The sequence below is a fragment of the Gopherus flavomarginatus genome, chromosome 13, assembly GCF_025201925.1.
Source record: "Gopherus flavomarginatus isolate rGopFla2 chromosome 13, rGopFla2.mat.asm, whole genome shotgun sequence".
Lineage (NCBI taxonomy): Eukaryota > Metazoa > Chordata > Testudines > Testudinidae > Gopherus > Gopherus flavomarginatus.
The window spans coordinates 4911973-4936605 of record NC_066629.1 but is presented as its reverse complement, the minus strand read 5'-3'; the positions used below and the strand labels follow the sequence as shown (position 1 = coordinate 4936605).

The following is a 24633-nucleotide window of genomic DNA, read 5'->3' as shown; positions in this document are numbered from 1 at the left end:
AAGTAATCTGAACCACCTGACCAGAGGACCAATCAGGAAACAAGACTTTTTCAAATCGGGGTGGAGGGTTTGTTGTGTGTGAAGTCTTTGTCTGCCTGCCTGTATACTCTCTCGGATCAGGAGTGATTTCTATTTCTTGCTTTCTAATCTTCTGTTTCCAAGTTGTGAGTACCAAAGGGTTTGTTGTTTTTGTAGTTACATGTCTATAGTTGCTGGAGTGCTTTGAATTGTATTCTTTTTGAATAAGGCTGTTTATTCAATATTCTTTTAAGCAATTGACCCTGTATTTGTCACCTTAATACAGAGAGACCATTTTTATGTATTTTTCTTTCTTTTTAAGACCTGTTGGAGTTTTTCTTTAGTGGGAAATTCCAGGGAATTGGGTCTGCAGCTCACCAGGGAATTGGTGGGAGGAAGAAGTCAGAGGCAGATCTGTGTGTGTTAGATTGACTAGCCTGAATTTGCATTCCCTCTGGGTGAAGAGGGAGGTAATTCTGTTTTCCAGGACTGGGAACGGGGAGGGGGAATCCCTCTGTTTACACTCACGGAGTTTGCTTCTGTGTAGCTCTCCAGGAGCACCTGGAGGGGGGAAGGGAAAAAGAATTATTTCCCTTTGTTGTGAGACTCAAGGAATTTGGGTCTTGGGGTCCTCAGAGAAGGTTTTTGGGGGGACCAGAGTGCCCCAAAACACTCTAATTTTTTGGGTGGTGGCAGCAGTACCAGGTCCAAGCTGGTAACTAAGCTTGGAGGTTTTCATGCTAACCCCCATATTTTGGACGCTAAGGTCCAAATCTGGGATTAGGTTATTTGACAGGCCCCTTGACGATCGAAATATAGAAGGAGAGCTTAAAGACGATAAAGTCATTGTGGAGAAACTAAATGGATCTTTGCTTCAGTCTTCATGGCTGAGGATGTCAGGGAGATTCCCAAACCTGAACTGGCTTTTGTAGGTGACAAATCTGAGGAACTGTCACAGACTGAAGTATCACTAGAGGAGGTTTTGGAATTAATTGATAAACTCAACATTAACAAGTCACCAGGACCCGATGGCATTCACCCAAGAGTTCTGAAAGAACTCAAATATGAAGTTGCGGAACTATTAACTAAGATTTGTAATCTGTCCTTTAAATCAGCTTCGGTACCCAATGACTGGAAGTTAGCTAATGTAACACCAATATTTAAAAAGGGGTCTAGAAGTGATCCCGGCAATTACAGACCAGTAAGTCTAACATCGGTACCAGGCAAATCAGTCGAAACAATAGTTAAGAATAAAATTGTCAAACACATAGAAAAACAAACTGTTGAGCAATAGTCAACATGGTTTCTGTAAAGGAAAATCGTGTCTTACTAATCTATTAGAGTTCTTTGAAGGGGTCAACAAACATGTTGACAAGGGGGATCCAGTGGACATAGTATACTTAGATTTCCAGAAAGTCTTGACAAGGTCCCTCACCAAAGGCTCTTACATAAATTAAGCTGTCATGGGATAAAAGGGAAGGTCCTTTCATGGACTGAGAACTGGCTAAAAGACAGGGAACAAAGGGTAGGAATTAATGGTACATTCTCAGAACGGAGAGGGGTAACTAGTGGTGTTCCCCAGGGGTCAGTCCTAGGACCAATCCTATTCAATTTATTCATAAATGATCTGGAGAAAGGAGTAAACAGTGAGGTGGCAAAGTTTGCAGATGATACTAAACTACTCAAGATAGTTAAGACCAAAGCAGACTGTGAAGCACTTCAAAAAGATTTCACAAAACTAAGTGATTGGGCAACAAAATGGCAAATGACATTTAATGTGTATAAATTGTGACAAAGTTCCTCCTCTACCTTGGTGGGTCCTGCGCTTATTTGGCAGATTTGCTCACCTCAGTGAGCCCTGCTCCCGTAGCAGCTATACCTGAAGAACTAGAACTGTATTGAGCTCCACTGTGCCTAACTCAGACCTGTTTGTAAGCCTTGACTTTTGTTCAACCAATAGCAGTGAATAATAATCTAACATTTAGATGTCAGATGCCATAGTAATGGGGGCAATACAGGGAGCCAGACAAACTTTGCCACAATACCGCCTACAGTGAAATAAAACCTGGACACAGAGGATACTCCACCCACCACAGAAATGCACCTGCTTCTAGGGAGGACTGTGTTACAGAGCTCTCCATCTCCACTTGCTGATGGTGGGAATAAGAGCATTTCGGTTTATGTAGGAGAATGCTGACACACAGAATACAAACACAGAGAAAAGTTATCCCGTTCCACTTTCAGCTAACATGTAGGCCAGGCCCCAGCTTACAGAATGGGGAGACCACCTGCCTTTGCACTTACTGCTTTTCCAGGATAGGCTATATGGCAAGGACCTGGGTGCTCTCATGCCTGGCATTAGCTTATTCTTTGGTTCCATCATTACGCTGGACCCAGGGCTGAAAGAGATCAAATAAGAATTATCCTACACACGTGTACTACTTCTAGCCAAGTATCTTTTACTATAAATATTTGAGTATTTTTCTAACACTGAAGAAGACAGAGTATGTCACTTTAAACAAACCTTCATGCAATCAGAACAGTTACTTCTCCTCACAAAGGCTAGACAAAAGAGTGTAGAATATGTTGATGCCATTTACTTTTTGACTAAAATCCCCAATGAATCAGTTATCCAAACAAGAAATAAATAAGCCAAAGAGAGCAAGAAAAATCAGAGTTAAAGCTTGATTATAAATATTGCACTGCCCTCAACTGTAAATGGCATCTCAGCACACATGCCCTAGTAGTCTCTATATACGCAGACTTCATGCAGATGTCGAACAGAAAATGCCAGTGAAAATGAGGTAGGATCAGAGGCTAAAATAGGGAAAGAAAAAGTTAAAAATTACTTAGACAAGTTGAATGTCTTCAGGTTGGCAGGGCCTGATGAAATACATCCTAAAATACACAAGGTGCTGACTGAGGAGATATCTGAGCCACAAGCGATTATCTTTGAAAAGTCATGGAAGACAGGAGAGATTCCAGAGGACTGGAAAAGGGGCAAATATCGTGCCAATCTAGAAAAATGGGAATAAGGACAATCTGGGGAATTACAGACCAGTCATCTTAACATCAGTACTTGGGAAGATAATGGAGAAAATAATTAAGCAATCAAATTGCAGAATACTAGAAAATAAAGCGATAAGTAACAGTCAGCATGGATTTGCCAAGAACAAATCATGTCAAACCAACCTAACAGCTTTCTTTGACAGGGTAACAAGCCTTGTGGATGGGGGAGGGGAGTGGTAGATGTGGTTCATCTTAAGTTTAATAAGGCTTTTGATTCTGACTTGCATGACCTCCTCGTAAACAAACTAGGGAAATACAACCTAGATTGAGCTACTATAAGATGGGTGAATAACTAGTTGGAAAATCATGCACAGAGAGTAGGTGGTTCACAGTCAAGCTAGAAGGGCATATTGAGTGGGGTCCCACAGGTATCAGTCCTGGGTTCAGTTCTGTTCAGTATCTTCATCAGTGATTTAGATAATGGCACAGAGCACATTCATAAAGTTTGCAGACGATACCAAGCTGCAAGGGGTTGAAAGTGCCTTGGAGGATACGATTAAAATTCAAAGTTATCTGGACAAACTGGAGAAATGGTCTGAAGTAAATAGGATGTGACACACTACACTCCATATTCATCATAGTAATATTATTAGGATATGATCATGGCATAATTATGAAGCATTTTGTACAAGATGGGTCATGTAAGGAGTCATTGGGAAAATTATGATTTGCTGAATACAATTATCCTATTTGTATGTATGTATCATTTTTGTATCTGAAGTTATGAATATTGACTAGGTATCTATATTTCAAATGGGCTTACTCTAGAAAACACCCACAGCCAGCCTTTCAGATACAACAATGAAAAAGCCAAAGAGAGCTACTGGCTCATCAACAAAGACAATGGGCTGTGGAATAGCTTAGCCTTCCTGGAAGGCCAGCCTGTAAGTTATGGCTGCTACGATTCCGCAAGGGCGTGTGACCAGATCACATGTCTCTGGACTCCATTTTGGATACCTGAATTTTTCCAAAAACTGGTCTGGAAACCAAGTTTGAAACAGAGTTCCTGCCATATGAAAAAGCTATATAAGGCAGAGTGTGACATCATCAGTTGTTCTTCACTCCCCTACAACTCAACAGACAGAAGCTCTGAAAGAAAAAGTCTTGGAATGGGGTACGAGATTCCAAGCTCTAAAACAAATGCAACTTGTCCCTTAAGGATCTGCAAGCCTGCTTATATTGTCAGCCAGTGTGAGAATTTGCTAATTCATATCCAATCTTCCTAGAATTTTAGGCTTAATTTGCAGTTCTGTTTATTTACTAGGTAATCCGCTTTGGTCTGTGTTCTATCATTTATAATCACTTAAAGCAAAAAACAAGTTTATTAACTACAGAAGATGAATTTTATCTAAACCGGTGTGCCTGTGATCAAAGTGTCTTGGGAAAAATCTCAGCCTGGTTAACACGAGTATGCATGGTCCTCTCCACATTGAGGGACTGGCAAACTGGGTAATAAATTCATACTGGTCAATGTTTCGATCGGGGAAGGATGGTACAACTCTGGGGTCTCAGGCTGCGGGTTATTTTGGCTGTAGCTTCTCTATTGTTGGTTCATGCAGTGGCTGTCCAAAGCCTGCATGCAACTGTAGCTGGGTGTGCCTTGCCTCTGTGAATGCTGGTGGGAGTGGTCTATACCCTGTCACAGCAGTGCAGTGCAGTGCTAAGAGAGAACCCAGGCTGGTGAGCCATAGTGGAACCCCAGTTCCAGGTGGCACCCCCAAGGGAACCCATGATAGGATGAAATTCAGTAAGGACAAATCCAGAATACTCCACTATCAATTGAACACATACAAAATGGGAAATGACTGCCCAGGACGGAGTACTGAAGAACGAGATCTGGGGATCATAGTGGATCATAAGCTAAATATGAGTCAACATAATTTTGAGATGCATTAGCAGGAGTGTTGTAAGCAAGATCTGAGAAATAATTCTTCAGCTGACATTTAATCAGCATGGAGTAGAGCAGGGGAATTGAGTCCAATTCTGGTTGCCACATTTCAGGAAAGATGTGGACAAATTGAAAAAAAGTCCAGAGAAGAGCAACAAAAATGATTCAAGGTCTAGAAAACATGACCTATGAGGAAAGATTGAAAAAAAATGGGCTTGTTTAGTCTGGAGAAGAGCAGCTAAAGAGAAGAGAAGACTGAGAAGGGACGTGATAACAGTTTTCAAGTAGATAAAAGTTGTTACAAGGAAAAGGGAGAAAAATTGTTCTCTTTAACATCTGAGAATAGGTCAAGAAACAATGGGCTTAAATTTCAGCATAGTTTAGGTTGGACATTAGGAAAACCTTCCTGTCAGGGTGGTTAAGCACTGGACTAAATTGCCTAGGAAGGTTGTGGAATCTCCATCACTGGAGATTTTTAAGAGCAGGTTAGACAGACAGCTGTGAGGGATGGCCTAGATCAGTGATTTTCAAACTTTTTCTCTGGCGAATAGTTGATCCAAGAGAGCTGAGGATGAGGGATTCAAGGTGTGGGGGTGTCATAAACAAATAGTTAAGGGTTAATGTCTCTTTTACCTGTAAAGGGTTAACAAACAGGGACCCAAACACCTGACCAGAGGACCAATCAGGAAACAAGATACTTTCAAATCTAGATGGGGGAAGCCTTTGTTTGTGGGTTTTGTTTTTGTGCGTTGTTCTCTCTGGGTCCTGGACGGGACTAGAGGTGCAACCAGGTTTCTGCCAATCTCCCTGATACAGTCTCTTATCTATTCAGAATAGTGAGTAAGTAAAAAGGCGGTTATAGTCTTTTAACTTGTTTTTCTTTATTTGCAGATGTGTACTTGCTGGAAGTAGCTTAAATTGTGTTTCTGCTGGAGAAAGCTTCTTTCTATTGTCTATAAGCTATAAAAACCCTGTATATTTACCATCTTGATTACAGAGACAATTTTTATGTTTTTCCTTCTTTATTAAAGTTTTCCTCTTTATTTTAGAATCTAATTAATTTTTTGGTTATCTTTTGTAAGACTCCAGGGAAGGGAGTCTGCACTCACCAGGGAATTGGTGGGAGAAAGGAAAGGGAGGAGGAAAGAAAAACCTGCTCTCTGCATTTCTCTCTCTCTCTCTCCGGGGAAGAAGGGAGGGGGGAGGTAACATTCCTCTTGGTGTAGTGATTCAAGGAATTGAATCATGGTGGTCTCGTAGTGTACCCAGAGAGGGAAAGAGCTGGGAGGAAGAAAGGAGGGGGAAGGGAAATGGTTTATTCCCCTTTGTTGTGAGACTCAAGGAATCTGGGTCTTGGGGGTCCCCAGGGAAGGGTTTGGGGGGATCATAGGGTATCAGGCCCTGAAATTCCTGATTGGTGGCAGCGCTACAGAATCTAAGCTGGTAATTAAGCTTAGAGGACTTTAGGCTTGTACCCATATCCTGGACGCTAAGGTCCCGAGTTGGAAATTATACTATGATGGGAGGGGGGCTCTGGGCTGGGGCAGAGAGTTGGGGTGTGGGGGTTAGGGCTGCGGGGTAGGGCCAGGAATGAGGGATTCAGGGTGTGGGAGGGGACTCTGGGCTAGGGCAAGAGGTTGGGGTGCAGGAAGGGGGTCAAGGCTCTGGGCTGGGGCCAGGGATAAGGAGTTGGGGTGCAAGAGAGCTCTGAGTTTGGGGGGCTCAGGCGGAGGCACGGGATTACCTCCGGTGGCTCCCAGTCAGTGGCACAGCAGGGGTGAAGAGGAAGGCTTCCTTCATGTCCTGGCACCACGGACCACGCTGTGCCCCGGAGGCAGCCAGCAGCAGGTCTGGCTCCTAGGCAGAGGCATGCAAGTGACTCCATGTGGCTGTCTCCCACAGGCACTGTCCCCCACCAGCACCCAGCGCAGAGCCAGTGCTCGGGGCAGGGGAAGCACATGGTGCCCCGTGCCTCCCCCTTATCTCGCCACCTAGGAGACAGGCCTGCTGCTGGGCGCTTCGAGGGTGCAGCACAATGTTGGAACACGTAGAGACTAGCCTGCTTTAGCTGCGCAGCACCGCTGACAGGACTTTTAACAGCCCAGTCAGCAGTGCGGACCAGAGTCACCACAACCCAGTGCCTTCTGTTTCGTGATCCACTCCTGCCCAGAGCTCTCACAACCCCCAGATTGAAAAGCACTTGTCTAGATAATACTTAGTCCTGCCATGGGTGCACGGGCCTGGACTAGATGACATCTCGAGGTTCCTTTCAGTCCTTCACTTCTGTGTCACTGTTACAGGCTGTAGAAGGCCGAACGTTGATGACCTTTGATTAGACAGGTAAGGCATAGTACAATGATTTGGTTGCTCAGGGGTGAGACAGATAATGACCAGACACATTATGCTTTATTTTCCAAACCTGCACTGTGATTACACTTCAAAAATAAAATTATTTCTGACTCAGGGCTCTAACTGCCTGCAAAATCTCCTGGCTGTTAAAAGTTACTTGTAGCAGGTCATGAGAGATCAGATTAGTGTCAGAAGTTTAAGCCTAAATTGCCTAAGAGCTGACATCAGTCTGCATATCTATCATGCCCAGCATAACAGTTTAGTGTTTAGTAACCCCCCAATAAATATATAACCAGTGGGGATTGAATCCAGGACCATCAGCACTAATAGTACTACAGCAGAACTAGAAGAGTAACCATTATCTGGTAGCAATAATATGTTCTTATACTCTCATATGGATTTGCAACTAAAAGGAGACAGAAAACACTGACCAAGAGGCATAGGAATGTTGATTCATGCCAGTGGCAACTCCCCCACCATCACCCCAAAAGTAGGATTCATAAAGTGAACTGCACCTGCCCATCAACATAGCAGCATGAGTTAAAAGTAGTTTGAAAGCACATCTTCTATGAAAAGCATTGTCACAAGAAATACACCTTTTGTTACCTGTTGTTTATGCCACTTTTGAACGTGCCCCAAACGAACACAGAATTTGATTGCTCCTGTAGCTCTGCCGAAGGAAACAGACATCATTGTGGCTCAGTATTGAGTAACTTCTGCAAGCGTCATAGCAACACAAAATGAGAAATATGGCACAGACGCTGCTAGGTTTACAAAATGGAATGAGAACTGAGCTAAGACTTGGCATAAGTGACAGCAAAGCAGGCATTTAATTGAGAAACGTAAAGCGTAAAGATCATCATCAATTTCCATTTTCATCAAAGCACAGAGGGTGCAACAGACTACATGGAAAACAACAGATGTTTTGTAGAGAATAGCAGGCATGTGGTAGAGCGTGTGAAGCAGGAGAACTTAATTTGTTCAGAGACAGTATAATTGGGTGTCTCAACATATGATCTGTGCAGAAGGATCTATGGGACCTCTCTCTCAGTCCATGTCACTTCTTTAGGGGCAAGAAGAAGGGAATAGCAGGGGCCGAAAGCCACCTTGTATCATCAACCTCCTCACCTTTATCCCAGTCTTCGTCACATGGGGGCGGCTGCCACATGCTGACAGTATTCATCATCTCTCTGTGGCAGGTATTTGACTGACTCACTTAAAGCAAAGAAAATGCTTAGTGAGAAAATCTTTTCGGATAAAATACAACCCTATTTTAGGGACATTAATCATTTTTTGATCTAGCTGAAGAACAGCTCTAGGCTTTGGAGAGGAGCAGCATACGCTGGAAGTTGATCAGTACTCCCCTATTCTTAGGAGCAAAAAACTCTTTAGGCCAGGGATGGGCACCTTAAAGGTAGCACAGGGACACAAAATCCATGAGACCCTTTTGGTGGGCCATACCTTAAGAGGCTATATACTGACTAACTCTGAAAGTTTGCTACTACTAACTCTGAATGTTTGACAGGCCAAATCAAATCTGGCAGGATTGTTGCAGCCCCCGCATTTGCCAATCCCTGTTTTAAGCCTTTTCTAATGCAAAACAATTCTGCATACATTTTTCAGCAATGGTGCAACTGCTCCAACATACGCATTGGGAGAGGGTTCAGGTGTGTTTCTATTGTCACGTCACAAAAATCTCCTGAGGGTTTTTTCACTACTGTCATGCTCTAAGCCCTGTCTACATTAACATGCGCATCATTGCTAGCTTCAGTACAACTCTACTTTTGCCAGAGAACAGATACATTTTCCAGTGTAGTGATAGACACACAGACATCAGTGGGGGGAGACATTGGAACACGACCCACATAACCAAGTGATTTAGGTGCTGGGGTGACAGACCTGGACAGTGAACTCCTCATCAGAGCCGACAGCATGGGCAGTGGTAGGAAAGCTTCCCCATAGTCCCCTCCCCAACTTGCCCCACTCTGAACTGGAGGAACCCACCTTCAATTGGGAAAGTTATTCAGCCTCCCTGGCCCAGTCACGGCTCTTCTGCTAAGACAGTCAAGTAGGATGTAACAGAAGTGAGGATTGTTATGATCTAGACACTTGTCCATTAAGAATGAACTGAGACCAATTTATTTCACATAAGCCACTAGACAGGTTATGAAGATTTTTGGTCACTATCAGATCAGATCTGCATTGGAGACACACCTATCTCATGGCCGCTATCTTTCTGCTCTAAGCGGTCCAGATTACCAACTTGATCTCATTTCCGAGCACACAGTTTAGGGCACAATGTACAGTTCCCATTTTAATGCTAAAATCTCTGGAAGATAACACATGTAATGCAAGCCAGTTGCCTCTCAGATGCTTAGGAGAATTTGCACAGACACAGAATGAATGAAACTCAAGTCTCCAAGGGCTCCCGCTGCTTCTGTATCACATAGCACTACAGGTAAAGGGTTGCTTATGGAATAATAGAGTATTAAAACCATCTTTAACAGCAAAAATTAAGTTAGAACGCTGTTAGCCCAAGAGTTCCAGCAGTGACTTTACACAGCCAAAGGAGTCTAATATTTTCTCACCAATGTCTTGCTCAATGCAGCTTTTGTCATCACAGCTTGATATGTGATAGCTGATCTCAGCTCTGGGAACCTGATGGCGGGCATTAAAGGGGCATGTGGCTAGCTGCTCTGCAATATCAGGGTGGTTCTAGAGAAACAGAGAAAGTACTCTCTCACTGAATTCATCCTAACCCTTGTATTTTCTAGTCACTAGTGGAGGGTTTGTGCAATCTGCATCCTGAAATAGGTTGAAAACAATTAAACCAGGGGTCGGCTCTCTTTCAGAAGCGGTGTGCCGAGTCTTCATTTATTCACTCTAATTTAAGGTTTCGCGTGCCGGTAATACATTTTAATGTTTTTTAGAAGGTCTCTCTCTATAAGTCTATATATTATATAACTAAACTAGTGTTGTATTGTAAAATAAACAAGGTTTTCAAAATGTTTAAGAAGCTTCATTTAAAATGAAATTAAAATGTTGATCTTACGCTGCCGGCCCGCTTAGCCCGCTGCTGAACTGGGGTTCTGTTTACAAAGGGCAGCAGCAGGCTGAGCGAGGCCTGCGGCCAGGACCCCGGCTGGCAAGGGTCCGTCAGCCAGAACCCTAGACCAGTAGTGGGTTGTGCGAGGCTGGCGGCCAGGACCCAGAGGGCTGGAGGCAGAGGGCTAGAGTCAGGGCTAGAGGCTGGGCATGGGTGTGTGTGTAGGTGTCAGGGCAGCGGGGGTGGGGGCTGGGTATGCATGAGAGTGCCAGAGTCAGGGCTATGGTTTGGGGAGGATGAAGGAGTTAAGTAGAGGGCTGGGTGTGTATGAGGGAGGTATAGGGCTCAAGGCAGGGGCCTGGGGGGTGTGCGGGTCTCAGGGCAGAGGGCATGGTGTGTGTGTGTGGGGGGGGGTCAGGGCTCAGGGGAGAGGGCTGGGTGACTGCCCCCCTAAGAACTCCCAACCCTGCTGCTGCTTCTCCCCTGCCTGCTTTAGTAAGGCATTTGATACAGTCTCGCATGATATTCTTATAGATAAACTAGGTAAGTACAATTTAGATGGGGCTACTATAAGGTGGGTGCATAACTGGCTGGATAACCGTACTCAGAGAGTAGTCATTAATGGCTCCCAATCCTGCTGGAAAGGTATAACAAGTGGGGTTCCGCAGGGGTCTGTTTTGGGACCGGCTCTGTTCAATATCTTCATCAACGATTTAAGATGTTGGCATAGAAAGTACGCTTATTAAGTTTGCGGACGATACCAAACTGGGAGGGATTGCAACTGCTTTGGAGGACAGGGTCAAAATTCAAAATGATCTGGACAAATTGGAGAAATGGTCTGAGGTAAACAGGATGAAGTTCAATAAAGATAAATGCAAAGTGCTCCACTTAGGAAGGAACAATCAGTTTCACACATACAGAATGGGAAGAGACTATCTAGGAAGGGGTATGGCAGAAAGAGATCTAGGGGTCATAGTAGACCACAAGCTTAATATGAGTCAACAGTGTGATACTGTTGCAAAAAAAGCAAACGTGATTCTGGGATGCATTAACAGATGTGTTGTAAACAAGACATGAGAAGTCATTCTTCCGCTTTACTCTGTGCGGATTAGGCCTCAACTGGAGTATTGTGTCCAGTTCTGGGCACTGCATTTCAAGAAAGATGTGGAGAAATTGGAGAGGGTCCAGAGAAGAGCAACGAGAATGATTAAAGGTCTTGAGAACATGACCTATGAAGGAAGGCTGAAGGAATTGGGTTTGTTTAGTTTGGAAAATAGAAGACTGAAAGGGGACATGATCGCAGTTTTCAGGTATCTAAAAGGGTGTCATCAGGAGGAGGGAGAAAACTTGTTCACCTTAGCCTCCAATGATAGAACAAGAAGCAATGAGCTTAAACTGCAGCAAGGGAGATTTAGGTTGGACATTAGGAAAAAGTTCCTAACTGTCAGGTTAGTTAAACACTGGAATAGATTGCCTAGGGAAGTTGTGGAATCTCCATCTCTGGAGATATTTAAGAGTAGGTTAGATAAATGTCTATTAGGGATGGTCTAGACAGTATTTGGTCCTGCCATGAGGGCAGGGGACTGGACTCGATAACCTCTCGAGGTCCCTTCCAGTCCTAGAGTCTATGAGTCTATAATCATCATTCATATTTTTCCTGTAACGGTAGTGACTAAAATCAAAATACATCCATGTTTGCATGTGGAGAGTCAGTCTGCTGTAGTCTTCTTAATTCTCCCACATATGATTTTTATAGAGGCTCAAGGAAAATTCAGGAAATTGAAATGTTTTTACAAAACAGTGTCAAAATTATCTTGACACATAGCAAGTTCTTTCAATATAGAGGACTGATTCATACTGTTAAATTTAAGTGAGCACCAGCTGTTTCCTGGATAAATTCCTGTTCATGGGGTGGAGGGGTGTTTAACTCACCCAAGAAAACTCTCCATGGTCTGAATTTTGGCTTAACAGCAGTAGTTCCAACATCAACTGTCACCATAAAAAGATGCAGCCTTAACAGCAAACATTTTGCAAATGAAAATGTGTCATAGTCATAGTTTTCAAGGTTTTTTTAGGGATTGCTGTCTGTCCTGGTGCTGCTTAGAAGTTCCATCTGTGTAATAAGGATTTCAGGTCTTTGGGGGGTAAATACATGCATGTGCTGATAGCATCAAGGTATTCTATGATTATTGTAAAATAGTATCATAGCATAGCGTAGGAGAATCTGATCATGAAAATGTATTTTCAGCTAGCCTAGCAGTCTAACATCCCTTTTGAGCAATTCCCATCACCCAGTTAAGGAGCAGGTGGGAGGGCAGGGACAGTGCACATGGAGCTCTTATCCAGTACTCCATAGCCTGGAGGATGGTTGAGAGAGAAGTTGTGGCAATCCAGGAGGACTCCTACATGCAAAGAAAGAATCCCAAGGAACATATTAATGAGATATAAAGCTAAAGTTTCACAGGAACTTCCTAAGCTGCACTGACAACATTTCTGTGTGAACTAACATTTCTGCACACAAATCTGGATTTGGACTTAGAAGTGTCCCCTTCAGGTATATATGCAGTTACCAGCTTTTCCCCTCAAATGTAGGCTTTGCAACCTCATTGAGGTACATGTGAAAAATGTGCAGGCCTAACTTCAGGAGCTTCTTTGGAAACTGGGTCCTGAAGGTACAGTGCTGTCTCCAGTACAAAATGAGTTCAGATTTTCTTTTCTGTTCCTTGTTTTCTATTTCTACAAGGAAGGAGGATACACTTTTTAGTTTAGTTTAATTGTTATTTCCATTTCTTCTCCACTCTCAAATCTTTGTAATGAAAAATTTCGGGCCCTGATTTCTTGACTCTCTTGGTTGGATCAGACATTAGCCGCTGCCCCAACACTCCCAGGCCAACGTGTCAAGGATATTTGCACAAGCGAACTCACTCAGGGATACTGAAGGGCTGGAGGAAGAGATGGTTTGTGCTGAAACATGATGGCTGCCTTCGCTACTACAAACACAAGAAGGTAAGGAGAAGAGGGTGTGATGAGAAAGCAAACAGTGCCATAGTTTGCAACGGAGAGGTGCAGCAGTGTTGTACTCAAACATGTAATGGAAGTGTGCTCAGATATATTGACATCTAATGCCTAGGACTGCTATCACCTGGATGGGTATTTTCTGCATAGATGTTAACAGGAGGCTCCCTCACTTCAAACTCGTGGTCAAATTCTACCTTCCTTTACACCCATGCAACTCCTTTGAAGACATTTGTCACGGAGTCCCTGGGCAATGCTCTGGAACTGCTCCCCACCAAGCCAGTCAGGACTTTGGGGAGCCTCCTCTCCCTTGGAGCAGACTTGTTCAGGGCAAGAAGCTCACACAGCTTCACCTCCTGGGTCTCTCCTTGGAGCATTTAGCATCCTCTGCCCCTCCGTGTGCTTCCCACAGCGAGTCCACCCCAGCGGGGTCCTGGGGAAGCCACCGGGTCCTGCACCCCCACTTTGCAGTCAGACGTGACTCTCAGCCAGCCAGTAAAACAGAGGTTTATTCGATGACAGGAACAGGGTCTAAAACAGAGCTTGTAGGTACAGCGAACCGGACCCCTCGGCTGGGTCCATTCTGGGGGGCAGTGAGCCAGACCCCCAGGTCTGCCCTCCACCCTTGACCCCAGCCAGCTCCAGACTAATAACCCCTCCCAGCCCCTCCTCTCTCCTCAGCCCCTTTCCTGGGCCAGGAGGTCACCTGATCCCTTTGTCTCCAACACCTTCAGCTGGCACCTTTGCAGAGGAGGGGCCCAGGCCATCAGTTGCTAGGAGACAGAGTGTCAGGTATTTAGGTGCACTGGCCCTTTGCTCTGCCAGATACTTAAGAACTGCCATGGGGACACTGAGGCACCAACACAGTATTCAGAGAAAACATTAAGAACTTTCCCAGTTCGTCACAACATTACTTCAAGAATAGCAATGTTAGGCTTTGGTGGATTCTAATTCTATCTTGTGGTTAGGGTTCTACAGTGTGTTATGAACAAAGACAGAACACAGGCTCAGAGAGACATGAAGTGAGGTGGTAATTTTAGAAGTGCAGGAGCTCTAGACCCACCTACTGAGATAAATATTTTTAAAATTAGCCATGAGCATGGGACTTCTGCACACAAATGCAAAATTGTGGAGGGGCAAGCTACAGCAAGGCTGGGAGGTACAGGTACTGCACAAGATTTATGTCACAGTTAGCACTAGGCTCCCCCAAAAGAAAGCCAGATGGTGCCCCATAAGGGATAATGTTTGAACTGGCCAAAAATTCTCTCAAGACTTCCACCACAATGTGGACCTCTGTACTCACTCTTACATGCTGTCTCTTAATGGCATAATCGAGGCTTAAATCCGCAGACTGGCAAGATGGTGGCTTACTGTTTGTGTCAAATATAAATATATGAATGCTTCTAAGTTTCTTCTTCTTTGTAATTATATTAATTGCGGTTTTCCTTTAAATCTGCTTCCCCTGAGCGCCACCATAACAGAAGTTCTGTATCTTATATACTACTGGACAGTTCCTAAAGGTTCCAATGGTTGCATTTCAACCTGTATCCAGCAGATGGAGTATTTTGATAACGGATATTTTTCAGAGTTGCTGTGCCTAGAAGATCAGCCAAATTCATCTGGTCCACAATCCTATTATAGCACAATTTGCAAGGCGCTTTAGTAGGTGTTGCATATAATGACAAGTTTCCAGTCCCTTCCCTTATGTAACTTTGCAAGAAAGTTACTCAAGCAGAAAGTTATGCTTCCAAAATTAAATATCCTGATTTCTAAGTGTGTCTATTTTTGATCTTTTATAGTAAAACACTTCCTAGCTTATCAAAAGATACATGTCCATGAGCTGAAGCATTAGTTTCCCCACTTTTAAAGCAAAATTAAATGCAAGAAGATATGAGGGTCAAATTCAGGGCTAGAGCCTTAGCTCTGTGCAGCTATGCTGAGTTACACCAGCTGAGAATCTATCCATCCCTCCCTCTGGAGTAAACCCAACTCTCAGGGCGGTCTCTAGGCCAAATAACATAAATGATGGTGTCAGCTGGCCAGAAAATATTTGTAAGTAGATGGAAGGGATAAATTAGAGTAATTGGCAGTGACTTGGCAGTCAATGGATGTGCAACGTAAGTGTAATGTATACAGTAAGGGGTGCAATGAGAGGCATAGCAGGCAGAAACTAATAGGAACATGCAATATACAGCAAGTCCCACTCTCTAACATACATCCTCCTTTCAGTTGCTTTTCCTATTACTACCAGTTCTCCCCCCCACTCCAGTGCACCCTCTCTCAGAGGTATGTTACACACCTCCTGAATGATAAATCACTGGAGCACTAATGACATAAAACTGGAATGAAGCAGGGATGAATTCAACTCTTCATGTTCTCAGATGTTCTTAATGTTCTCAAATATTTTATAAAATGTCCTTTACATAGAACTAATATATCAACTTCAGACAGATAAGCAATTACCCAGAAACTGTGGTCCCTTTTGCAGCATTCTAACTTGTGCCCACGGTATAGAACTTTTAGGAACAGGAAAAAGCCTACTGTTCCAAACACATAGATGCTTTTAATTGGCCTATTGTCATTGTACCTTCTTGTCTAGGTGGTTTTTTCTCTTGCATAATTGCAACCCTTAAACCCATTTTTCTAAGGAAACAAATCTAGCTCCGTTTTGTACTAATTTATGCCTTAGGCTTCAACAGTCTTCTCTGGGAACTTATTCTAGGGCCTGTGCCAGCTTCCACCAACATAGTCCTGGCATAGGCCCCTGTAATGGAAAGTCAAATCATGGGAGTAGGAATGCAGCAGCACATAGCACCAGAACCCCTCAGCCACCCGGCAAAAAATGTACACTGCAGGCCAGGGAAGACGTATTGCCAAAGCATTTGGGGATGGAGAGATGCTATGAATCAGCACATCTCCTCAGCTGCCTCCACTAGCTAGCAGAACTCCCCTAGTGACCCAAGTGGAAGAAATACCACCTACATTGAATTCTCCTGGTGGGCATTGGTCCCAATGCAGTTTGCACCTTCCTGTGGTAACATCTGACAGCAGATCTTTATTATGCTTTTACATAAAGAATTTGAATTACTCCAACGTAAACTGGTGTGACTCAGAACAGATGTTAGTACTGTATATCTAGGCTTATAATGGAGTTTGTGCACTGGACTAAAAGGCCCCTTTACAGTAGTTGTAACATTTAGTTAGCACTCAGGAGGTAGATTGGTCAGAGAGGGGCACATCACTTCTATTAACTACATGAGCTGTCATCTCAGCTTGACTCTGCACAGGCCTCTGTTGGGCATGCTTAACACAAGTATTAGCATAGTAACTCTCCGTTATCTTATTTGCATAGTCACAGCTACAATTAGGGTTGCCAACTTTCTACTCGCACAAACCTGAACATCCTTGCCCTGCCCCCTGCCCCGCCTCTCCTCTGAGGCCACAACCCTGTCCCACCCCTTCTCCTAGGCCCCGCTCACTCCATCCCCCCTCACTCACTCACTCATTTTCACCGGGCTGGCTCAGGGGGCTGGAGGTGCAGGCTCTGGGGTGGGGCCAGAAATGAGGAGTTCAGAGTGCAGGAATGGGATCCAGGCTGAAGCAGTGGGCTGGGATGTGAGAAGGGGTGAGAGCTCTGGCTAGGGGTGTGGCTATGGGATGGGGCCAGGGATGAGGAGGGGGCTCTGGGATGGGGGTGGAGCTCCTGGCTGAGGCAGGGAGTTGAGGTTTGGGAGGATGTACAGGTCTGGGCTGGGGGTGCGGGTTTTGGGGTGGGGCTAGAAATGAGGGCTTCAGGGTGCAGGAGAGGTTTCTGGGCTGGGGCAGGGGTTGGTATGCATTGGTGTGAGGGTGCTGGGTGGGGGTGCAGGCTCTGATGTGGGGCTAGGAATGAGGGGTGTGGGGTAAAGGAAGGTTCCAGGCTGGGATGGAGGGGTTCGGAGAGTGGGAGGGAGATAAGGGCTGGGGCGGGGGGTTGGGGTGCCAAGGGATTCAGAGGCGCAGGCTCTCCAGATGGCGCTTTCCATGTCACTCCTCTGGCTCCTACATGGAGGCAGGGCCAGGCAGCTCTGCACGCTGCCCCATCCACAGGTGCTGCTCCCTGGGGGTGGCACTTGGGGTGGGGGCAGTGTTCAGAGCCCTCTAGCTGACTCTATGCCTAGGAGCTGGAGTTGGGACATACCGGCTGCTTCCTGGGAGCCGCACAGCATAGATGCTAGCAAGGAGCCTGCTACCGGACAGTCAACTGGACAGTTAACGGCCCAGTCAGTGGTGCTGACCAGAGCCGCCAGGATCCCTTTTCAACGGGGTGTTCTGGACAGCTGGTCACCCTAGTTACAATAGTCACTTGATACCTGTCCTTGCAGTAGCAGAAGATGTTGCATGTCTACTTTATTGTTTAGCCCTTTTTTACATGAATATTAGGCCTAGATAGAAAATGGAAGTGATTTCTGTGGAAATGTGTCCTTTTCGAGGGGTGGGGGGAAATCAAAGTATTTTGATTCAGAAATGCTGTGGTGGTACCTCCTGCTTCCATTTGAATAGGTTAGGCTTCAGGATTGGACTACATCTCTCATAATGCACCACAGTCTCTCCTCTTGTTGAGCAGAGGCAATATATAACCTGAGTCCCTGGCTATGGTGCATAATGGAAGATTTAGTTCAGCTGAGGAGCACAGCCCATAGAGGAGAATGGAGACATGAGGAAACGAAACTACAAATCCCATGAGGTACCATGGTAGCATATTCAAACGAAATATATATATATTCGTGTGGGGACCCCTGCAGCCCCGGGGCAAATTGCCCCACTTGCTCCCCTCCCCCGGGCGGCCCTGGGAAAAATAAACATTTAAAAACCTTCTGCATCTCAGCACAAACCCAGTTTTGAGAAAACTTCTTTTCAAGTCACCTTTACAAAGTATCACTGATTCTCAGCATCAGCTAGTGCTAAAAGGTACTAAAGCTCATTAAAGGGGTTGGACAAATATTTTCCGTCAAAACTTTTTTTGGATCGAAAACTAGGGGGTTTTTAAAAGCAGAAAAAAAATCAAGGACAATGTCTGCTTTCCTTCAAAATTTTTTGTGGTTTTTTTAATTGAAAATCTGAAATTAGTCTGCCAAAACCTGAACATGGTTTGGGGTTTCAGAAGTGTGTGGTCAAATATTTGCTGCTTGCTGTGTTTGATTGTTTAAAGAAACAATGAAAAAAAATCTGCTTGAAAAAAAATCCAAAACTTTTGAACCACCTCAGCTTGTGACCAAATACCTGAGCCCATCCAGTCAGAGATTTTCCCAGGTTTCTGATACTCTGCTGGCTTCCTTTACTGATATCTCTCTCCATAACTTTGGGTTCATTTAGGTTAGAATGTAAGAACATAAGAATGGCCACACTGGGTCAGGCCAAAGGTCCATCCAGCCCAGTGTCCTGTCTACTGACAGTGGCCAATGCCAAGTGCCCCAGAGGGAGTGAATCTAACAGGTAATGGTCAAGTGATCTCTCTCCTGCCATCCATCTCCACCCTCTGACAAACAGAGGCTAGGGACCCCATTCCTGCCTGGCTAATAGCCATTCATGGACTTCACCTCCATGCATTTATCTGTTTCCTAGACACTGGCTCCATGGGGACCCTCACAAACTGGAGACGGTTACTGTGGGTTTGTCTTTAGTATAGCTTATGTACATAATCCATGAACTGAGCATTTCAGCTTGTTCCAGAATCTGGGATGAGCCTATGTTGTGAAAACTGAAATGCTCAAAATAGCACGTGCATGTGAATGGACACAGGGTGCTAAAATTAAATTAACCCGGAAGTTCTCAAACTGGGGGTCAGGACCCCTTAAGGGGTCATGAGCTTATTACTGGGGGTTGTGAGCTGTCAGCCTCCACCTCAAACCATACTTTGCCTCCAGCATTTATAATAGTGTTAAATATATTAAAAAGTGTTTTTAATTTATAAAGGGGGGGTCGCACTCAGAGGTTTGCTATGTGAAAGGGGTCACCAGTACAAAAGTTTGAGAACCACTGAATTAACCCCTCTGGAGCCTCGGGGAATGCAGGGGAAGGGGGTCTCGCTTGGTAGGATTGGGAAGGAGGTACGTGGTGTAGGATATTGCTCTTAACACGTGATCTCTCCCTGTGGCTCTCCTGGCTCTATCACTGTTAATCCAAAGTGGCTACTTTGAAATGAAACTACCCTCCCCTGACATGAATCTCCCTATGGCACTGAAATTAAATGTAGACTATAATTTGGCATTTGAGAAGTGAAAGGGATGGTAGCCCTAAGGGAAAAGATAAAAGCTTGGCTCTTTGTGTTAAATAGCTATCTGCAAGCCTCAAACTGCTGAATGAGCTTTAGGGTAGGGAAGGCTGTGCCTCCACAAACAGCCTGGACCTGCCCCCTATCTGACCCCCACCCACTTCCTGCCCCCCGACTGTTCCCCTCAGAATCCCCAACCCATCCTGCTCCTTGTCCCCTCACCATCCCCACAACCACCACCCCAGGATGAAGCTGCAGGACCAGAGGTCCCTCCGCAGGCAAGCCGCCGAAGGCAGCCTGCCTGCCATGCTTGGAGCGGTAAAATGCCTAGAGCCGCCCCGGTGTCGACCTAACTCTGTAAGCATCTGCACTAAAATGTAGCTCCCACTGATGTAAATCACCCACTACAAGGACTTAATGCCAGGGGGTGGATATGGCGGGGGGTGGGGGATGGGCATGGCAGGGAGCAGGTGGTTTGAGAAATCCTGGATCTGCAGTTCCAGCAATCCTGCCCGAAGGGATGCTCAACACAACCTGACAACTCAGTCAGTTCCATTGAGAGCCTTGCGTGGCCAGACAGGGTCATCCTTGGCAGCGTGGTGGAGAAAGGTGTCCAGGTTTCATACAGAGTTCTCTCTCTTGGTTCTGAGAGGCAGCCACTCCTGGGGTGAAGGCGGTTTACACTGGGATCCCTCACCTGGTGCTGAGATACAGCCCCTCTGGAGTCGGGCACAGAGCCCTTCCTGATACTCTTCAATTTTCTCTGTACGGTGCTAATTTGATCCCAAACACTTGTGCTTCTCCCTGCTACTCAGAGACACCAGCTCAGTGATGGGCTATGCAGGAGCCAGCACTCCAAGAAAGTCTATTGCTGCTTCTATAGGAACTGGCCTGTTGAAAATACAGGCCGTTTTTCACCTCAGTTCCGGCACCCCTGAGCCAGCCAGGCCTCATCCTGGGGCTGGATCAGAGCCAGTGCCTCCTAGAGGGGAAAGGCCCCATGTCCCATTCTCCAATCCTTTAACTTTCCCAAATCCTCCAAGTAAAGTCCCACCAAAATATAATCCCTCAAACCACAACACAGCTGAAATAGGAACAAAACCTTTATTCACAACTGCAGAGAACTCAACAAACGCCAACCGGTCCTAAGTTACATTCAGTTACAGTTATTATGAAGCCTCCTCGGAACATAGCCAATATTCACATCCTGGGGGTCCCACTGTGGTCGCCGTCTCCCATACTGAGAGATCCAACACCGGTCCCCTTTCAATATAAAAGACCCAATTCAACTCTTGGGCTTTTGCTCTGAAGATCTGAGGCTGTTTCTTGACGCAAACCACATGCATGAGCCCAATGCTTTTAAAAAAAAAAATTGCCAAACACTGTAACCAAAGGGTGACACTTCGCTCATTGGATTTCAAAGGGACAGGTTTCATGATGAATCTGAAAGCATCTTTTGCTCTGAACACCTCATGGCCTCTGTTAAAAATAACCCCCCAAGCCATAATCCAATAATAATGCTCCCTGGTGTTCATACACATGGATCTTTGATGAATCATTCTTTGAGATCAGATGCCATTGCTGGAATATATATTCACATATGCAATATAATTTCTCTTCACTATACAAGGAGTTAAACAGTGAATTTACTTATTGCTAAAGATGCACATATCACACATAATTTCTCTGTGCTATATATTCAAATGGGAAACTTGATTGCAGATATATGATGACATAATATGCAAATAATATATGCAATATGTCTATGCATAGGTCAAATTCACCTTTTTTAATCTCTACATAGCACAGAAATTATATTGCATATATGTTGAGATCATAGCAATATAATTTCAGTGCTAGATATATCATATATGTGATATAATGTATATACTAGATAGAATAAAATGGTGAATTTCCATTAATGCATCTATGTCATATTTGCAATAAGTCATATTAACATTTTAATTTACACATATCACAAGATATAGTTCTATGTGCAATATAATTTGTCTGGGGTACATATGCAATAATACAAAAATAAATATATATGCAATAATTCAAATTCACTATTTTAATCTCTACACATGGCACAGAAATGGTTTTAGGTAGAATTATTTTTCATATAGATAATAGCAATACACTTTTTCTGTGCTCTCTCTCTCTCTATCATATGCAATATAACGTTTGAGCTATATAGATTAAACTAGCAAATTTCTATTGTTACATCTGTATGTCATATACACAACCAATCATATTGAAATTTAACCTTTATGTCGTTCTAAGTGCAATAACATTTCTCTGGTATACACAGATGTGAAAATGGGCAATTTGAATGATTGATAAACCATAAATGTAGTAAGTCAAATTCACAATTTTTTCCTTTGTAGTGCACAGAAGTTACATTGCAGATATGACATATACAGCATATGTGATAAATTAAATTCACTTTTAAATCTTCATACAGTCGAGAGAAACTGTATTGCATGTCTAACATCTATAGTTTAGCAATCAGTCAAACCCTCCACTTTACGCTCTGATTTCCGGTGTAGCTAGCAGGTCAATACAGACTGATACAGAGAGCTGGATTCAAAGTGTTAAATCACCCCAGAGACAAACATTGCCAAACAGAGAAACATTTCAACTTATTCAAACAACTCAAAATCCAACAGTATTTACAAGCACAACTTAACACTTTCAGGTGAGCAACTGTAGTAAGACTTCAAAACACCCTGGTTCTTTGGGTGTTTTTTTTTTAAACCTAGAAAGAAAACCACAAATCTTGAGAAATTCCAAATGTGATGACACAAAATCAGGGATGGGGTGGGGAGATTGGTAAAAATATATGGGATATTTGGGGCGGGTTTTAAACCTAGGACTAATCCCCAGATCGCCAAGGTTAAAAATGTAGGCCCTAATCTTGAAAATTTAGGCAGGAGTTAACTTGAGTGCCCTGGGTAACACGCACGCTAAGCATATGCTAAGTATTTGCCATCTGGGGGATTTATAAAGCCATAAACCACATTGTAAATTATCAGAATATGGGGCACTCATTCGAGCTTCATTTTCTAACCTGAGCAGAAAAGCAAACTTTCGAGTTTCTAACTAAATGATACAAACCCCCATGAACTGGCAGTCTGCTAGGGGAGAACATATGGGATTTGGGTTTAGCATTTAGGGTTTTTTTTTAACCAAATCTTGGAATGAAACAAATTAAGAGAAACAAACAATAGAAATCTGGATCTAGTTTTTGTGTTTTAGGCACGTCCCAGTTTTAAACCTAATTCAACATCAAAATCTTTGGACAGAGAAAGACAGAGGTTGGGAATGGAGGATCATGAGTAGAAGGCAAGGAATGGATGGAGGGTCTGAAGGATGAGAAAGAACTTGGTTATTAACAAGCCAACCCTTGGCTGAAACTGTCTCCAGCCCAGTGCTGTGGCCTTTGGGCTGAGCACAGCAGGCTGGTGGAGCTGTCAATGCATGTGCAGTTTAACAGAAGATCCCAGCTTAGGAACAGACATGAGCCTTTCCATGGCCCAGGGCTCACAATCTGTCCTCGTTCTCCATGGCAGAGCAGAAGGGTCTACATGCCTGGATGGGAAAAATCACCAAGATTGGCAGACACCTGGCCATGTTGTCCTCCTTCTTCTGGGGGACGTATCCCATTTTCAGCAGCGTCCCCGTGGGGCTGTCTCTTCAGGCGTGGATCTGAGATGGTGCTAGACTTCTTGGACAGGTCAGTGAAGAGGTTCTCAAGATAGAAAAGACACAAGCTTCTACAGATAGGTGGTATGGCAGTTGTCATCTCCTGGAGGGGAGCTGTTTGAGCCTTCGAAGCCACATCTGGAAGAGGGGGAATGGCTGGTGCTGACTTTGGGGGCTCTCTGGACACTTTATATTCCATTTCATAGTCTTCTTCTCCTTGGGAAGCTGGGAGGTTGGGTTGGGAAGACATGGCTTCCTCCAAGACACTCTCTCGGGCGGTGGACCCCTTGTAATCCCCCTCCCAATCTTCCCCCGCGGCTTTGGCTGGCTCAGTTTCTTCTGCTCCAGAGTCCCGTCTCTCCGGCCATCCGCTAGACCATCTGTCATAAACAGATAGTTAAGTGTTAATACAACAGGAGTACTTCATGTCTCTTTTGCCTATAAAGGGTTAACAAGTTCAGTGAGCCTGGCTGTCACCTGACCAGAGGACCAATCAGGGGACAGGATACTTTCAAATCTTGAGGGAGGAAGGTTTTTGTGTGTGCTGTTAGTTTTTGGTTGTTGTTCTCTCTGGGTTCTGAGAGTGACCAGACCTGCAACCAGGTTTCTCTCCAATTTCCCTGATACAGGTTCTTATAGATTTAAAATAGTAAGTACTAGGTGATAAGGCGAGTTAGGCTTATGTCTGTTTTCTTTATTTGCAAATGTGTATTTGGCTGGGAGGAGTTCAAATTTGTATTTTGCTGAAAGGATTTTAATTTGTACTTGAATACTTAAGCTGGAAGGGTATTCCCAGTGTCTATAGCTGAAAGACCCTGTACCCATTCCATTTTACATTTACAAAGATAATTTTTACTGTTTTTCTTTCTTTAATTAAAAGCTTTTCTTGTTTAAGAACCTGATTGTTTTTTTTTATTCTGGTGAGATCCCAGGGGACTGGGTCTGGATTCACCAGGGAATTGGTGGGGAGGAAGGAGGGAAGGGGGAGAGAAAGGTTAATTTCTCTCTGTGTTAGGATTACTTTCTCTCTCAGGGAGAATCTGGGAGCGGGAGAGAGAAGGAGGGGGGAAGGTGAATTTTCCTCTCTGTTTTAAGATTCAGGGAGTCTGAATCACAGTGATCTTCCAGGGTGGCCCAGGGAGGGGAAGTCTGGGAGTGGCAGAGGTGAGGGAAAGGGTTTACTTTCCTTGTGTTAAGATCCAGAGGGACTGAGTCTTTGGGGTCCCTGGGCAAGGTTTGGGGGGGGGGCAGAGTGTACCAGGCACTGGAATTCCTGGTTGGTGGCAGCAC

The 24633-nt window shown here is 44.4% G+C and overlaps 1 protein-coding gene across 10 annotated transcripts in view; it reads right to left on the bottom strand.

Annotated features, from left to right (window-relative positions):
• The window catches only part of LOC127033659 (gametocyte-specific factor 1-like), a 187918-nt gene that overhangs the window by 19692 nt on the left and 143593 nt on the right, over positions 1 to 24633 (bottom strand). For 3 of the 10 annotated variants that reach the window (XM_050921746.1, XM_050921745.1, XM_050921741.1), the window contains 4 exons: positions 9913 to 10039; positions 8453 to 8539; positions 7931 to 7994; positions 2323 to 2417 (listed from right to left, as the gene is read on the bottom strand). The exons of 4 other annotated variants lie outside the window; for them this stretch is intronic. In XM_050921746.1, the coding sequence (XP_050777703.1) occupies positions 2323 to 2417; positions 7931 to 7994; positions 8453 to 8539; positions 9913 to 10039 (373 nt within the window). The remainder of the gene's footprint in view (positions 1 to 2322; positions 2418 to 7930; positions 7995 to 8452; positions 8540 to 9912; positions 10040 to 24633) is intronic. 3 more of the 10 variants (XM_050921743.1, XM_050921748.1, XM_050921742.1) reach the window with 2 other exon arrangements.